This window comes from Carcharodon carcharias, chromosome 17 (assembly GCF_017639515.1).
Source record: "Carcharodon carcharias isolate sCarCar2 chromosome 17, sCarCar2.pri, whole genome shotgun sequence".
NCBI lineage: Eukaryota > Metazoa > Chordata > Chondrichthyes > Lamniformes > Lamnidae > Carcharodon > Carcharodon carcharias.
This window is the reverse complement of record NC_054483.1, coordinates 103,847,063-103,865,717: the sequence shown is the minus strand read 5'-3', so window position 1 is coordinate 103,865,717 and position 18,655 is coordinate 103,847,063. Positions and strand designations below refer to the sequence as shown.

At 44.2% G+C, this 18,655-nt stretch overlaps 1 protein-coding gene across 1 annotated transcript in view; it reads right to left on the bottom strand.

Moving 5' to 3' along the window:
* Positions 1-3,223: 3,223 nt before the first annotated feature.
* armh3 (armadillo like helical domain containing 3) overlaps positions 3,224-18,655 on the bottom strand; it is a 147,116-nt gene continuing 131,684 nt past the window's right edge. Inside the window, exons 25-26 of the mRNA XM_041210178.1 lie at positions 5,043-5,159; positions 3,224-4,076 (exon numbers count right to left, since the gene is read on the bottom strand). Of these exons, the coding sequence (XP_041066112.1) occupies positions 3,984-4,076; positions 5,043-5,159 (210 nt within the window). The 3' untranslated portion in view covers positions 3,224-3,983. The remainder of the gene's footprint in view (positions 4,077-5,042; positions 5,160-18,655) is intronic.

Here is an 18,655-nt window from a genome sequence, read left to right as displayed (position 1 = left end):
GCAAGCGACATGGAGGTCTGGGTTGCTCCTGGAGCTTGCTCAGTTCTGCTGGGAGGTGGAGAGATATTTCCTAGTGTTTCCTGAAGTTGGTTACAGTCTGCTGGTCTTCTGCCTCACTGCAAGGGTTCAGATTATCAGTTGGAAAGGGCGATGAGGGAGGCTGCCCCATCCATTGGTTAGTGGGTCACTGGGCTTCCTGTGTTAGTGTCAGCTGTGGCTTAGTGGATAACACTTTTATTTCAGAGGAAGATACTGCTACCCAGGTCACAGTGAAAGGAGACAATTCAGAAACTTGGAAGTGTTGAAGTTGATAAGGAGAAGGTATTAGATAGACTGTCTAATCTTAAAGTTGTAAAGGCACCAGGACCAGATGAGGTGCATGCAGGGATGGAAGGAAGTGAGAGTGGAAATTTGGATGCACTGGCCATAATTTTTCATTCTTTCTTAGACTCAGGGGCTGTGCAGGGTACTGGAGAATTGCAAACATTACACCCTTGTTCCAAAAATAGTGTAAAGATAAGCCGAGCAACTACAGGCTAGTCAGTTTAACTTCAGTGGTGAGGAAGCTTCTAGAAATAATAATGCGGGACAAAGTTAATAGCCACATAGACAAATTCCGGTTAATTAAAGAGAGCCAGTACGGATTTGTTAAGGTAAAATATTGTTTAACTCGCTGGAGTTTGTTGGTGAGGTTAACAGAGAGAATTGATGAAGATAATGCTGTTGATATGGGCTTCCAAATATATGTATACATGTGCTTCCAAAAGGCATTTGATACAGTGCTGCACAACAGACTTGCGAGCAAAGTTAGGGCTCATTGAATAAAAGTAAAAGTAGCAACACAGATACAGAATTGGCTGAGTGACAGGAAACAGAGAGTAGTGATTAATGGATGTTTTTCAGACCGGCGGAAGGTTTGTGATGGAGCTATCCAACGTTGGGACCCTTGTTTTTCCTGATATGTATTAATGACCCAGACCTTGGTGCACAGGGCATAATTTCAAAATTTGCAGATGACACAAAATTTGAAGTATTGCGAAATGAGGAGGATAGTTTAGAACTTCAAAAGGACATGGGCAAATTGAATGGCAGGCAAGTGGCAGATAAAATTTAATACAGAGAAGCGTGAAGCGATTCATTTTGGGAAAAAGAATGCGGAGAGACAATATAAAATAAAGGGTACAATTCTAAAGAGGCACAGGAGCAAAGCAACCTGGGTATATATGTGCATAAATCATTAAAGGTGGCAGGACAGGTTGAGATCGCAGTTAATAAAGCATACAGTATCTCAGGTTTTGTTAATAGGGGCATAGAGTACAAGAGCAAGGTGAAATGCTGGTTTGGCCTCAACAATTCCGGGCACCACACTTTAGGAAAGATATGAAGACGCTAGAGAGAATGCAAAAAAGAGTCACAAGAATGGTTCCAGGGATGAGGACCTTCAGTTACATAGGCAGATTGGAGAAGTTGGGGCTGTTTTCCTTGAAGGGGAAGTTGAGAGGAGATTTGATAGAGGTATTCAAAATCGTGAGGAGTCTGGACAGAACAGACAGGGAGGTAGTGTTCCAATTGGTGGATGGATGGAGAACTAGAGGACACCGATTTAAGGGTGAGTGGCAAAAGAAGCAGGGGCGACACAGCAACTGGTTAGCATCTGGAATGCAGTGCCTGAGAGGGTGATGGAAGCAGGGTTAATCAAGGCATTCAGGAGGGATTAGATTATTATCTGAAAAAGATGAATTTGCAGGGTTAAGGGGAGAAGATGGGGAATTGGCACTAGGTGAGTTGCTCATTTGGAGAGCCAGTGCAGACACAACAGGCCAAATGGTTTCCCTCTGTCCTGTACCATTCTGAGAGTTAATAGGTGGTGGGTTCAAGTTCCACTCCACAGACTTGAGGTCAAAATCCAGGTTGACACTCCAGTGCAGTACTGACAGAGTGCTGCACTGTTTGAGGTGCCAACTTTCAAATATGTTTGCCCCCTCAGCTAAAAGGACTCACTTTTTGAAAAGCAGGTGAGTTCTTCCCAGTGCCCAGGGTCACTATTTAATCCTCAACCAACATCAGTAACAAAAAATTATTTATTTATTATCACATTGTGTTTGTGCGATCTTGCTGTGTGGAAATTGGCTGCCCCGTTTCCTACATTACAATAATGATAACACTTCAAAAAAATATTTCATTGGTTGTATAGCCCTTTGAGATCTCCTGAGGTTGTGAAAGGTGTTATAGATATGCACGTTCTTTCTTTCGCCACTCTTTTCATTGTGGGTGGCTGATCATTTTTAACCCACAGTGTCCTCTTTTAGAGCATGCCCAACACTTAGTTCTTAAATGTACCGCTTCTTGTGGTACCGAGACAGACAGAACAGGAAGACCTGAACTTCAATAAAAATGACATTGGCAGCGGTACGATGTTACTGTCACTGTATAACAACGCTATCAACATATACCTCTAGTGATGTATTATAATGCAGTACTGTAGACCATGATATATGGTAATTTAACATAGCTCACTTCCATTAAGCTGAGGGGTGAATATTATAAAAAGCTTTTTCCTTCCCTTGAATTTTATCAGGAAATGAAAGCATGCATTTCCAACTGAGACCTCTCACTGTAGCAGCCTTGAACCCAAAGTTGTATCCTCTCAATTAAAAAAAGAAATAGCTTTTCATTCCATGCAGTTCTCCCACCCGCCCACTGCATCTCTCTTCCCCTGTAGCCATGGATTCATTCTGGGACAAAGTGTCATGGACAGTGAGGTACCCTCCGACATCTTGTGTATGGGTATGAGTGCAGCCGGTGAGAGTTGGCAAGGTGTCCAATTGTGCCAGGCAGGAAGTTCAATCGTGGCTTGGGTATTAGAGCCTGAGACCATCCTCTCATCATCCACTCGTAGCCCCACTCCATTGCAAAGCGGGGGTGGGGTGGTCACAGAATAGTGATAAGAGGCAGAGCAGCTTTGTTGAATTTTGCTTCTTCAGCCCAGAGGTGCTAAGTCCGATAGTACACCCCCTTATCATTGTCCAGCTGTGATCAGCTACCTATATACGGAGTAGAACCAAAGTGAAAGCCTACACTGGGGTACTACGAAGTATGAGTAAACCTATCCTTTCTCTATCAGGTTCCGATGGCCTTTTGTATGCTTCAATAGAGAGTTCTGAATTTTAACGGAATGACACTCCCAGCCCTAGGCAGAAAAAAGATGGCTGCCTGAAAAAGATATGCTATAACTCTTTATTCTCCAAAGCATGTTCCACACTAAGATATATGGAAGCTGTGTCACTTGTATGCAGTGATCGACACTTCCAGTAAACACATTAACTAGGGATCAGCGTAAAAAGTTCAAGCCAGCTCTCAGCGACTCATCACACACTGGTCCGGCCAGGTTCAGCTCCCAACACCAAGGTCAGATTGTCTGCAGGGATTTCGGTCCCAGGCTGGGAGTCACTTCTTTGTAAACGTGTGCTGCAGGTTACCATGGGAGCTGGATATGAGCCAGACAGGCGGGGCTGATAACTCTGAAACACACCAAGCCTCTCGCACACATGTAACTGCGGAATCGAGTCACCAGCAGCTCTAGCCCCTGAGGCAAGAGAAGAGAAAAAGATAATACTCAAGGAGACCGTGAGGCTGCATGGCCCGTTTGTGTCACTTCACTGTGATGCCAGTCCTAGGCTTTCAGCTCCAGAAAAATCAACGACGAGTTGAATGCAAGCCAGCATCGAGTGTTCGATCTCAAGTATGCAGTGCGAAAATGCACAGTTCAGGGTCTCCTCTCCCACTGTGAAGGCAGGCTGGGTCTGATAGAATTCAGAATGCCACAAACAACATGCACTGCAGGAAGTCAATCGCAGAATCCAATTGTATTTTTTTTTAAAAAAGAAATCATTACACAATAATCCACTGGAAAAAGAATCAAAACATTGGTGTGCTAGTTAAACCAAAGGTGGGGGTATGAGGCTGACAGACAGAAGCCACTTTCAGGAGATGGTGGAGAATTCTTTCAGCAAGATCTCCTGGCTCAATGTATTCACAGCAAGATTCTTCCTCACATTAAGACTGATGGAGCGGACCTGTGGGAGGAGACAGAATCAGCTCAGTGATGGCTTACTCTGCACTGGAGTCAATACTGAAAAAACAAAAGTCTAGAATTCCTCTTTAATAGAAACAGAAAATGCTGAAAATACTCAGCAGGTCAGGCAGCACCAACATAGAGAGAAACAGAGTTTAAACCACCATGTGCAACCTCCCCTCTAAGTCACTCACCATCCTGGCTTGGAAATATATCGCTGTTCCCTCACTGTCGCTGGGTCAAAATCCTGCAGCTCCGTCCCTAACAGCACTGTGGGTGTACCTACACCACATGGGCTGCAGCGGTTCAAGAAGGCGGCTCACCACCACCTTCTCAGGGGTAATTAGGGATGGGCAATAAATGCTGGGCCAGCCAGTGATGCCCACATCCCATGAAAAAATAAAAACATTTTCAGGTCTGTGACTTTTCACCAGAAATGGCCTCAGGTCAGAGGTCTGAAACGTTAACTCTGCTTCTCTCTCCACAGATTTTGCTGGACCTGCTGACTATTCCCAGCATTTTGTGTTTTTATTTCAGATTTTCAGCATCTGCAGTATTTTGCTATTGTAGTGTGTGTCTTTGTTTAAACAGAGATTTCTCGCCTTGTGCCAGCTGTGGCTCAGTGAGTAACACTCTGACCTCAGATTCAAGGAGATTTTGGGCTCAATCGCACTTCAGAGACTTGAGCATGTAATCCAGACTGACGTTCCCAGTGCAATACTGAGGGAGTGCCGCACTATCAGAGATGCCATCTTTTGGATATAATCGCGCTCCTGCTTCTGGATGCTTGCTGTGCATAAATTAGATGCTGCATTTCCTACATTCCAACAATGACTACACTTCAAAAAGCAGTTCATTGGCTGTGGGGCACTTTGGGGTGTCCTGAGGTCTAAAAAAGGGATTTGAAACACAAGATCTTTCTTTAACTGTATGGTTCGTAGTCGCTCTGAGCATGTTGCTTTCTTACCAGCTCTTTGAAGAAGGCCGCCTCTTTGGGCTGTTCTGAGTACCGTTCGTACTGGTCCAACCCGTCCTGGAGCTTCAGTGTCAGTGTGTCGTAGTTAGAGCGGACCACCTCCAACACCTAAGGAGACAGGCACACTAGTTACTTAGATATGGAGGCTAAACCTACAGACGCCATCCAGGGCAAAGATAGTAGGAGGATTAAACAGGATTAGTCAAGTAATAGCTGGCTGAATGATTTAAGGACCATAAAATCCTGGAGAATGTGTGGGCAACTGAGGGAGATGAGGCTTGCCAGAGACTTGAGCTGCTGCGAAGGAATGAGTTAAAAACAACAACCACATGCGGTGTTTTGATTTGAACGCAGTGAGGATTGGGGCAGGGGGGTAGTAGGGGTCAGTGTGTAGGAGGGTGGCTTTGGAGTTTGGGAGGAACAAGAGGTAACAATTCAGAGGGGTATGGATTGATAGCAAGCTTCCATTAAACACAATTTTTCCAGTTGGTTCAGGGTATGCCATTCTTACACAGTTAAATATATAAACTTTATATTTGAAAGAGCTTGAATAATTCGGAATCACATTATCCCAAATATTTCCAGAAAGTACTGCCCTACAAGCAACAACTTCAATTTCCCTTGCAAGCAGGTTTTATGCTTTAAGACTAACAATTCAGAAGCAGTGTAGGAACAGTTAGTGTTACAGAGCACCTGTGTGACATCATAGCCCTCCACTAATGACATCACTGCTCCATGTGACATCACAACCCTTTGCTAGTGACATCACAGTCCTGAAATTTTGTACTCTTACATTTGTCCTGATGAGTACAAGACAAAAAGCTTCAGTAACATGTCTCTCTCTTTAGGGATATAGGTAAGTGAATGGGAGTTTTAACATGAAAATAAGGGAGAAAAATTGGATGCCAAAAAACTGGGGCATGAATTTAGAAAAACTTAAAAGATATTGCTATGTCAAGAGTGTTAGCTAGGTTGCTGGAATGAGAAGATGTTTAGTGGTAGTGTGAAGTGGGGCTGCTTTGAGAGAAGGACAAGCTAGCTGGACATTAAAGGGCATTTTATTGTCCCAAATAATCCTCATGACCGAGGGCAATATCCTGTTAGCTGCTTCCAAACCAAGTTGAACACAGCTGCTGGAAAAAGTGCTTGAGAAACCTGTCAGTCCCCAATATAAACATTTCTCTCCACAGTGCTAATTTAGATAGTTCCTTGATTTGTGCTAGGGCATTTGTGATCTGGATTGGTCACAAATAAAACCCACCCTCACTACATTTTCATGTTCCTAAAGGTAACGAGCGGCTAATAGAACTCAATGGCTCCATTTTGCACTGTGCTGTCTAGGGAACAGGAAAATATGCAGTAATTAGAAAAGTCTTGAATTCCCCTAAGCATAGAATTATCTGACATGTTTGGAAATAATGTCAGGTCATTAGAAAACTGGCAAATAATAAATAACAAATATGTAGGTGGAAATGCATGAATACATAAAATAATTCTAATTATTTAGATTAACAATGAGATGTTGCAGTATTATAGGACCATTAATGTACTAAAACCTTCCAAGGCACATCACGGGAGCATTATCAAACAAAATGTGCCACCAGTCAACACATGAAGATAGTAGAGGCACTACCACCTGCTAAACGGAATAGATTTCAAACAATTCTAGCAACTCATCACTGAACTTCCATGAGGTGCTGAGGGCCACTAACAGCAGCAAAATTGTTTACAGCCACAATCTGTAACCTTGTGTCCAGGCATATCCTGCACTGTACCATTATCACCAAGCCAGGTGATCAACCCTGATTCAATGAAGAGTGCAGGAGCAGCACCAGGCATACCTAAAAATGAGGTGTCAACCTGGTGAAGCTATAGCACAGGTTCCCTTACGTGCTAGACAGCATAAGAAGCAAGTGCTAGACAGGGCTAAGCAATCCCACAACCAACGTATCAGATTTAAGCTCTGCAGTCCTGCCACATCCAGTCGGTGGTGGTGGTGGTGGTAGACAATTAAACAACTCACTGGAGGAGGAGATTACACAAATATCAGCATTCTCAATGATGGGGGAGCCCAGCACATCAGTACAAAAGATAAGGCTGAAGCTTTGCTACAATCTTCTGCCAGAAGTGCCAAGCGGATGATCCATCTCAGCCTCCTCTGCAGGTCTCCAGCATCACAGATACCAGTCTTCAGCCAATTCGATTCATTCCGCATGATATCAAGAAATGGCTGAAGGTGCTGGATACTGCAAAGGCTATGAGCCCTGACAATATTCCGGCAATAGTGCTCCAGAATGTGCCATGCCCCTAGCCAAGCTGTTCCATTACAGCTACAACACTGGTATCCACCCGGCTATGTGGAAAATTGCCCATGTATGTCCTGTACACAAAAAGCAGGGCAAATCCAACACTGCCACTTACCGCCCCATCAGTCTACTCTTGATCATCAGCAAAGTGAAGAAAAGGTTCATCAATAGTGCTATGAAGCAGCATTTGCTTAGCAATAACCTGCTCAATGACGCCCAGTTTGGGTTTTGCCAAAGTCACTCAGCTCCTGACCTCATTACAGCCTTGGTTCAAACATGGACAGAAGAGCTGAACTCCAGAGGTGAGGTGAGAGTGACTGTCCTTGATATCAAGGCAGCATTTGACTGAATGTGGTATCAAGGAGCAGACACACAGACTAAGGATCAGTAGCAAAACTGGAGTCAATGGGAATCTGGGGGAAAAATCTCCACTGGTTGGAGTCATACCCAGCACAAAAAAAGATGGTTGTGTTTGTTGAAGGTCAATTATCTCAGCTGCAGGTCATCACCGCAGGAGTACCTCATGGTAGTGTCTTAGGCCCAACCATCTTCAGCTGCTTCATCAATGACATTCCTTCCATCATAAGGTCAGAAATGGAGATGTTCACTGATGATTGCACAATGTTCAGCGCCATTCACAACTCCTGAGATACTGAAGCGGTCCATGTCCAAACGCAGCAAGGCTGGGCAATATCCAGGCTTGGGCTGATAAGTAGCAAGTAACGTTCATGCTACAAAAGTGCCAGGCAATGACCATCTCCAACAAGAGAGAATCTGACCATCACACAATGATGTTCAATGGCATTACCATTACTGAATCCTCCACTGACAACATCCTGGGGGTTACCATTGACCAAAAACTGAACTGGATTAAATACTGTGGCTACAAGAGCAGGTCAGAGGCTAGGAATCGTGTGATGGGTGACTCACCACCTGACTCCCAAAGCCTGTCCACCATCTACAAGGCAAAAATCAGGAGTGCAATAGAATACTCTTCATTTGCCTGGATGAGTGCAGCTCCAACAACACTCAAGAAGCTTGACGCTATCCAGGACAAAGTAGCCCTCTTGATTGGCATCCCATCCACAAACATTTACTCCCTATACTACCGACACACAGTTTCAGCAGTGTGTAGCAACTACAAGATGCACTGCAGGAATTCACCAACACAGCACCTTCCAAACCCATGAAAGCTACCATCTAGAAGGATAAAGGCAGCAGATGCATGGGAACACCACCACCTGGAAGTTCCCCTCCAAGTCACTCACCATCCTAACTTAGAAATATATTTCCGTCCTTCACTGTCACTGGTTCAAAATCCTGAAATTCCCTCCCTAACAACACTGTGGGTGTACCTACACCACAAGGACAGTAGCGGTTCAAGAAGGCAGCTCAGCACCATCCTCTCAAGGGCAAGTAAGGATAGGTAATAAATGCTGGCGTAGCTAGCGAAGCCCACATCCCATGAATGAGAAAAAAAATCAGATAGGTTTTAAGAAGCGTTCTTAGAAGAGGAGAGATTGAGTGGTTTAAAAAGGAAATTTCAGAGCTTAGGATCCAGGCAGCTAAAGCCATGGCCGCCAATGGTGGAGCCATTAAAATCAGTGCAAGAGGCCAGAATTGAAGGAGCACAGGCTACATTAATATGGAGGGGTGGAGGAGGATTAAAGGGAGTTGGGGGCCAATGTGTCAAATGAACATGCTGGAACCAAAGCTTTGAATCTAACACAAGGAGAAAGATAGTATTCACCTTTCAGCTCAGTTGTTTTGAATCCATAACTAAATCGCATCAAATCGAAACTATATGATGCCATTTTGGTCATACAGTCAAAGAAATTGGGAGTCAAATTCCAAAAGATTGGAATGCCTCATCAGTGGAGATGAAATACTCTTCAATTGGGATCTTGTGTGTTACTTAGAGCAATGTTAAAGGAGCTTAGACTGGCTATAAGATAACTCACTCAAAGGGAATGGTAACCTAGTTGGTTTGGTACTGGACTAGTACCAAATAAGTTCACCTGCCATTTCTGAAACTTGCACTTCCACTGAACAAGGCTTACCCTAAAAATCACTAAATAAACCTTATGTATTCATGTCCACCATCTCCTGCCAGAGAGGCAAGTGTGCTACCATCAGAGCCAAAGACTCATACAAATTTACAGAATTTGGCCATTTGGCCCTTCATGTCCATGCTGGTCAACAAAGTGCCATCGAGTCTAATCCCACTTTCCAGCTCTTGATCTTGTAGGTTACAGTACTTCAAGAGTAAATCCAATAACTTTTTAAATGTTATCAGGGTTTCTGCCTCTATCACCCTTCCAGGCAGTGTTCCAGATCCCCACTGCCCTTTCAGTGAAAAAGTTTCCCCTCGAACCTCTCTAAACATCCAACCTCTTAACCTAAACCCATGTCCCTCACCCCACCTCCCCCCGCCCCCCTACCCCCGATTATCAATCCCTCAAGCAAGTGGAATACGACCTTCTTATCTACTCTATCCAGACTCCTCATAATTTTAAACACTTCAATTAGGTCTTCAACCTCTATTCCAAAGAAAACAACCCTAGTCTAACCAATCTTTCCCCAAAACAGAAGCTCTCCAGTCGAGGCAACATACTTGTAAATCTTTTCCGTGCCCCCTCTAAGTGCAATCATATCTGCACTATTCCAGTGGTCTAAAGAACGATCATACGGACTCGAAAATTTTCTCTCTCCACTGATGCTGTCAGGCCTGCTGAGTTTTTCCAGCATTTTCTGTTTTTATACCAGTGGTCTAAACTTCTTTACCCAAAGAGTGGTGAGAATGTAGAACTCACTACCACAGGGAGCTGCTGAAGTGAACAGTGTAGATCCAATTAAGGGAAGCTAGACAAGTATGAAGGAGAAGGGAATAGAGGGTTACGATGATAGATTTAAATGAGAAACGATGGGAGAAGTCTCAAGTGGAACATAAACACCAGCATGGACTGATTATGCCGATTGGCTTGTTTTTGAGCCATATGTCCTATGTATTCCTATATGCAGTTCCAGCATAAGCTCCCTGATTTGGATTCTATGCCAAACTAACAATGGCAAGGACTAAGTGAAAGTACTAGGTAAATTGGAAAATAGTAATGAGGTTTAAAAAAAATCACTCTTAGGAAATGGGTGTCGCTGGCAAGTTCTGCCTTTATTGCTCATTCCTAGTTTGATGCAAGTAACTTGACATTTGTCACTTCAGAGAGCAGTAAAGGGTCAACCATATTGAGGTGGGACTGTCTTGAATGAGTGACCCCTTATTTTAAACAGTGACCCCGAGTTCTAGAAATCACAATATAGGCCCGGGTAAGGATGTCAGTTTTCCATCCTTAAAGTAACAATAGTGAACCAGTTGGGATTTACAGCATAAAAACAAAAAAACTGCGGATGCTGGAAATCCAAAACAAAAACAGAATTACCTGGAAAAACTCAGCAGGTCTGGCAGCATCGGCGGAGAAGAAAAGAGTTGACGTTTCAAGTCCTCATGACAAGTTCTGTCGAAGGGTCATGAGGACTCGAAACGTCAACTCTTTTCTTCTCCGCCGATGCTGCCAGACCTGCTGAGTTTTTCCAGGTAATTCTGTTTTTGTTTTGGAATTTACAGCAGTTTGATAGCTTCATAGTCACTTTTACTGAAACCAGGTAAGGAGAATAAAAAGGAAGTTTGTTATCTAAATGGTGAGAGATTGCAGAGCTCCAGGATTCAGAGAGATCTGGGTGTCCTAGTGCATGAACCACAAAAAGTTAGTATGCAGGTACAGCAAGTTATTAGGAAAGCTAATAGAATGTTATTTATTGTGAGGGAAATTGATTATAAAAGTAGGGAGGTTATGCTTCAGTTATACAGGGCACTGGTGAGACCACATTTGGAGTACTGCATACAGTAGTGGTCTCCTTATTTAAAGAAAGATGTAAATGCATTAGAAGCAGTTCAAAGAAGGTTTACTGGACTAATACCAGGAATGGGTGGGTTGTCTTATGAGGAACAGTCGGACAGAATAGGCTTATATCCACTGGAATTTAGAAGAGTAAGAGGCGACTTAATTGAAACCTTTAAGATCCTGAGGGGTCTTGACAGGGTGGATGTGGAGAAGGATGTTTCCTCTTGTGGGAGGGTCTAGAGCTAGGGGGTCACTGTTTAAAATAAAGGGTCACTCATTTAAGACAGAGATGAGATGATGAGGAGAAATTCTTTCTCTCAGAAGATTGAGAGCCTTTGGAGCTCTCTTCCTCAAAAGACGGTGGAAGCAGAATCTTTGAATATTCTTAAGGCAGAGCTAGGTAGATTCTTGATTAACAAGGGGTTGGGAGGTTATCGGCAGTAGGCAGGAATGTGGGGTTGAGATCAGCCATGATCTTATTGAATAGTGGAGCAGGCTTGAGGGGCTGAGTGGTTACTCTTGCTCCTAATTTGTATGTTCGTAACTTTTGAACTGAATTCAATTTCTCAATTTGCTAACAGCATTGCCATGCTTGGGTTTTAAAGCCAATAGATTATAGGAGGAGAGGGGAAGATGGGTAAAGTAGACAATAGAGTTTGATCGAACGAGATAGACTTGCACAGAGACTTGATTGTACCATAGTGGGGCTGCAGGGAAGAAGGACATTCCATTGGTAGCTTAGGAGGAATGTTCAAAGAAGCACTGATGTGAATATTCCTGGAGGTGCTTTCACTCGTTAAGCTGTCAGAGCATTAGACATGGGCAAAAAGCTGCAATGTATTCTAAGGGATGGCTCCTACACAGTGACAATATCACATTATAAGCAATACTGAGCCAAAATAGAATAATGCGCAATATAACAACCCTTGTGTATCAATCCGAAGGAGTTGCCAGCACAGTTTAATAATAATGACCTTGTCACATCCTGTACCACAAGACCTGGCAAACATGTTTGGCTTAAAAAAATCGACATTTTCCAATATTGCCCCCTCCCTGTAGGGGCAAAATCTGCATCAATTAAGACGACAGTAAGGCTTGAATATAAATCGATTCAGTCCATCAAGGTCATTCTTTCCTCAGAGATCATTATATTGATCAGGAACTTTCTTTAACAAAATTCCCTTCTGGACCACCAGTGCCCAGCCCCATCCCACTGAATCAAATAGATCTGCTGCTGGCTGTATAACATCCAATTCCCTGAACATGTACTAAACTGGCTCATTTTACAGCTGAACCAGAATTAACTCCTTTCTCTGCTCACCTGCTATCCTATCAGGGTGAGTAATTACATTGGTTGGTGAAGTACCAAGCTCCATAGATCCTAGGTCTGATCATTGGTCTTGAGGAGTCAGCCATTCCCAGCCTGGGTGACAGTCCCTAACACTGGCAAACCAGCAAGTCTTCCCTTCCTCTTCAAGACTAATGACATGCTTGGGTTCATGGCTATAAGCACCAGCACACCATGTCTCTAGCGTGTAGTATCCGCTGGATCCAATGGAGAGGCAGTGGCATACTGGACTAGTAATCCAGAGGTCCAGGCTAATGGTGGAATTTAAGTTCAATTAATAAATCTAGAATATAAAACATTCTCAGTAATGCCCCTAAAACCATTGTCGATTGTCTTAAAAACCCATCTTGTTCATTCACAGGAAGGAAATCTGCTGGTCTGGCCTGCCACATCCAGTCAAATGGTAGTGGACAATTAAACAGCTCACTGGAGGACGAGGCTCTACAAATATCCCCATCCTCAATGATGGGAGAACCCAGCACAACAGTGCAAAAGATAAGGCTGAAGCATTTGCTACAATTTTCAGCCAGAAGTGCTGAGTGGATGATCCATCCCAACCTCCTCCAGAGGTCTCCAGCATCACAGATGCCAGTTTTTAGCCAATTTGATTCACTCCACATGATATTAAAAAATGGCTGAAGGCGCTGGATACTGCAAAGGGTATGGGCCATGTCAACATTCTGGCAATAGAACTGAAAAATGGTGCTCCAGAACTTGCCGGGCCACTAGCCAAGCTGTTCCAGTACAGCTACAACATTGGCATCTACCCAGCTATGTGGAAAATTGCACAGGTATGTCCTGTACACAAAATGCAGGACAAATCCAACCCGGCCAATTACTGCCCCATCAGTCTACTCTTGATCATCAATAAAGTAATGGAAGGGGTCATCAACAGTGCTATCAAGTGGCAATTGCTTAGCAATAACCTGCTTACTGATGCCCAGTTTGAGTTCCACCAGGGCCACTCAGCTCCTGACCTCATTACAGCCTTGGTTCAAACACGGACTAAAGAGCTGAACTCCAGAGGTGAGGTGAGAATGACTGCCCTTGACATCAAGGACGCATTTGACTGAGTGTGGCATCAAGGAGCCCTAGCAAAACTGAAGTCAATGGGAATCCGGGATAAAACTCTCCGCTGGTTGGAGTCATACCTAGCACAAAGGAAGATGGTTGTGCTTGTTCCAAGTCAGTCATCTCAGCCCCAGGACACCACTGCAGGAGTTCCTCAGGGGAGTGAACTCAGCCCAACCATCTTCAGCTGCTTCATCAATGACCTTCCTTCCATCATAAGCTCAGGAGTAGAGCTGTTCACCGATAACTGCACAATGTTCAGCGCCATTCACGACTCCTCAGACTACTGAAGCAGTCCATGTCCTAATGCAGCAAGACCTGGACAATGTCCGGGCTTGGGCTGACAAGTGGCAAGTAACATTCATGCCACACAAGTGCCGGGCAATGACCATCTCCAACAAGAGAGAATCTAACCATTGCACATTGACGTTCAATGGCATTACCATCGCTGAATCCCCCACTATCAACATCCTGGGGGTTACCATTGACCAGAAACTGAACTGGACTAAATACTGTGGCTCCAAGAGCAGATCAGAGGCTAGGAATCATGTGACGGGTAACTTACTGCCTGACTCCAAAGCCTGTCCACCATCTACAAAGCAAAAATCAGGAGTACAATGGAATACTCGCCATTTGCTCGGATGAGTGCAACTCCCACAACTCTCAAGGAGCTTTATACTGTCCAGGACAAAGCAGCCACTTGATTGGCACCACATCCACAAACATCCACTCCCTCCACCACTGATGCACAATAGCAGCAGTGAGTGCCATCTATAAGATGCACTGCAGGAATTTAACAAGGCTCCTTCGGCAGCACCTTCCAAACCCACGACCACAATCATCTAGAAAGATAAAGGCAGCAGATACATGGGAACACCACCATCTGAGAGTTCCCCTCCAAGCCACTCACCATCCTGGTCAGGAAATATATCGCCGTTCCTTCACTCTCATTGGGTCAAAATCCTGGAACTCACTCCCTAATAGCACTATGGGTGTACATACACCACATGGGCTGCAGCGGTTCAAGAAGGCGGCTCACCACCACCTTCTCAAGGGCAACTTGGGATGGGCAATAAATGCTGGCCTAGCCAGGGAAGCTCACATTCCGTGAATTAAGTTTTAAAAAAGAGGTGCGGATTTGAATCATAGACCTGTCTACTCTCTCAGGTGGGTGTTGGTATGCCTGGTGCTGTTCCTGGCGTGTCCTCTGAGTGCAGCATTCCTCTGTTCTGCCATGGAGTGTCATCTTGGATCTTGTGCTCGGGTCTCAGGAATGGGATTTGAAACCCATGATTTTCTGACTCAGAGGGGTGAGCACAATCCAGAGACACCACTGATACCAAATGACGAACCAAGTGGCACTGCAGATAATAACCTTTACCTTAGGTCCACTCTCTGAGTGGAATACAAGACTGCTGCAGTCATTTTACTTCAGCTGCAGGGTGTATAACCCTATTGCATCTTTATAATCCTGTGTGGTTGCCTTTAGATACTTAAGGACATGGGTCATTAATGTTGGTGACTGGAATTGTCTCTGCTTATTTCTGGTCAAAGATATCTCAGGGGATTGCATGGCAGAATGTCCGGATAATTCCTTTCATCTCTGTCTTATGGACTGGAGCAGAGCCAAATCCAAGTCTCAGAAGGCAAATGTTCAGGGGAAGGATTGAAGAATTAACAGCAAAGCGCTCTGCTAACTCTGGCATCTGACTTTCAATCTAAACACAAATAGGGGAAACTCATCTCACACACACTCCTATGATCTTGTTAGCAAATACCTTTCTCATTTCCAGACTCCAACCTCCCTCTCCACTGCTGTCTGTTTCATCTTTACAACGGTATAACATGCTCCTCCTAAGCTCCAAATCCACTGCGGCACCCATGCTTTCTCTTCTTTGCACTCCCACCAAGTTCACATCAAAACTAATCATATTGTCTCCTCCTTTAACATTCTTTACCAGGATCAGCTGTCCCTGCCATGTGTCTTCCTTCCTCCGTATGAAATTGAACTTTTCAAAACTCAAATTTTGCATCACCCAATCACTAACTCCTGCTGTGCCTGGTTTTCTTTACTACTCTTCCTAAACTTGGAGTTTTCTGTCATTATGGGCCTTAACCTCAGTTCCTCGGTTGTTACTGCGAAAAAGAATAGAGGCGTGTGAATGTGAGTCAGTCTGCATGCGTACACGAGTGATTTTAGGGCAAGCGTGTGCGTGTGCATATGTACATGAGTAGAGGAAGCAATGTGTTAAATCCCAGGTAGAATATAACAGGGTGCAGCTGGAGACACTGTGACCAGGTTGATCATCTGTAGTCATCACAAGGTTAGAGGAATTGTAATGAGACACTGTTGGTGAATTAATCAGACTTCAGCCCAATGACAATTACTTTTCTTTAAAACAGGTAACATTCGCCAGTGCTCCTCTGATTAATGAAGCATTGCAGCTACAGGGGGATGAGGTGCTAATAAATGCCATAACATTAGTCCCACCTCTTTAAATGCAGAAACAGACTCTGTTCCAGTCTGCTAACAAGTCAATCTGCTGGAAAATTCACTTTGTTGCTCCCTTTTTTCATTCAAACAGAAACCAAGCTGGTGCACAATGTTGACAAGATTCACTGTTTTTTAGTTAGTGATTGACAAGAAATAATTGCAAGATCACAAGAGGTGGCAGGTGAACCTGACTGAGAGGCATATCATACATTCAATCAGAATACTCTTTATCAGCTGACTGAGTTAATATTACAGGCGTGAAAATGGTCTGCACTGTAAACTTTCAAATTAAGTTCCTGGGCTTTGTTCTCCCGATATCTCAGTGAAATGTAGCACTCAGCATGATTCAGAGCCAGCGATTAGGGTGGCTCCTGGTCTGTGCAGAGTTCAGCTGGGGAGCTGGCCTTAACGTACCTGAAGTTCTTAAATGTATTCTTTCACGGGAAGTGAGCATCACTGGCTAGACCAGCATTTATTGGTCTTCCTAACTACCCTTGAGAAAGTGGGGGGAGCCACCTTCTTGAACTGCTGCAGCCCTTGTGGTGTAGGTACACCCACAGTGCTGTTAGGGAGGGAGTTCCAGGGCTTTGACCCAACAACAGTGAAGTAACAGTGATATAGTTCCAAGTCAGGATGGTGAGTGTCTTGGAGGGGAACTTGCAGGTGGTGGTGTTCCCACACATCTACTGCTCTTGTCCTTCCAGGCAGTAGAGGTCACAGGTTCTGCCCAGGATGCTGTCCAAGGAGCCTTGGTGAGTTCCTGCAGTGCATCTTGTAGATGATACACACTGTTGCTACTGTGCATCGGTGGTGGGGAGAGTGAATGTTTAACGTGGTGGATTTGGTACCAATCAAGCAGGCTGCCCTAACACTAGATGGTGTTGAGCTTCTTGAGTGTTGTGGGAGCTGCACTTATCCAGACAAGTGGGGAGTATTCCATCACACTTCTGACTTGTGCCTTGTAGATGTTGGAGGGGCTTTGGGGAGTCAGAAGATGAGTTACTTCTCACAGAATTACCAGCCTGTGACTGCTCTTGTAGCCACGGTATTCATATGGCAACCCCCCAAAAGGTTGATAGTGAGGGATTCAATGATGGTAATGTCATTAAATGTCAAGGGGCATTGGTTAGGTTCTCTCTTGTTGGAATGGTCATTACCTGGCACTTGCGTGGCGTGAATGTTATTTGCCACTTGTCAACCCAAACCTGAATGTTGTCCAGTCTTGCTGCATTTGGACATGGACTGCTTCAGTATCTGAGGAGTTGCGAATGATGCTGAACTTTGTGCAAACATCAGCAAACATCCCCACCTCTGACCTTATGATTGACGGAAGGTCATTGATGAAGCTGCTGAAGTGAGGAGGAGAGAAGTAGAAGCCTTTTGCCAGAGTTCCCATTCCTGATTGCTGTCCAGCAGCCCCACTAGAAGGTACAGGTAAGGACCAGACCAGGGTCACCCTTAGGTCCCCTCTCCTGAGTAGAATGAAAGACTGGCCAACACTCACTGTCTAGGCTCACATATGGAAAAATCACTATCTGTATCTTGCTCAGTAAAGTGGTTAGTATTCCTGCATTCTGGTCTTTTGTTCATTCCCCTAATCATCTCGCCCCAACATTGGCTGACATAGCGTCAACTGTCTAGGCCCCAAACTCTGGAATTCCCTCCCTAACTCTCACCACCTCCTTAAAATCCACCCAAGTGGCCAAGCTTTTAGTTAAACCTCTTAATTCCTCATTATGAGCCATGTGTCAAATTTTGACTGATAATACTCCTGTGAAATGCCTTGGGATGTTTTTACTATTTTAAAGGTGCTGTATAAATGCAAGTTGCTGTTGATAAAGCGAAATCCCAGTGAAAGCCAGAATTTTACAGCAGCAAAGAACTGGAAGCAATCAACACAGGAAACCCGAAACACAGCACCTACTTCATGCAGATTGGAATATGTTGAATACAATGCCAGCTAGCTCTGGTTACATTATTCAGCTTGTGCAACATGCCAACTGCACTCTAATAACTTAAAGGACTCAAGCATAACACTGTGAAGATTGCTGTCTTGTTACAAAGGGGATGTTGAGATCAAATGCAGATTTAGGTGAACTGGATTGAACATTTTATCTTCTCACATTAATAGACCAATATCATCTTTCATGTGTGCATAGTCACCCCCTTTTTATTTTAATTCTAGAAACCAAGATGAAGAATCAAGGTCAACAGCAAGGCTGAGAAGAGTAGGTTGAGATCAGCCAGGAATGAGTGGTTGGGTGACACTGGGCTGAGCTTTTACAACTCTGTAGATTGAAGGGGGAAGGGGAGATGGTGAAGTGAGGAGATTGACAGCTTTAAGCTCAATTCTCAGAAAATGTGCAGAACTGAGTATCTGAAGTTTGGAATCAACAAAAGACAATATTCAAAGAGTCACTGACCCCAGAAAAATCAATAAAACAGAATAAGGTAGGAAATGGTGCATCATGGGCCGAATGGCCTAATTT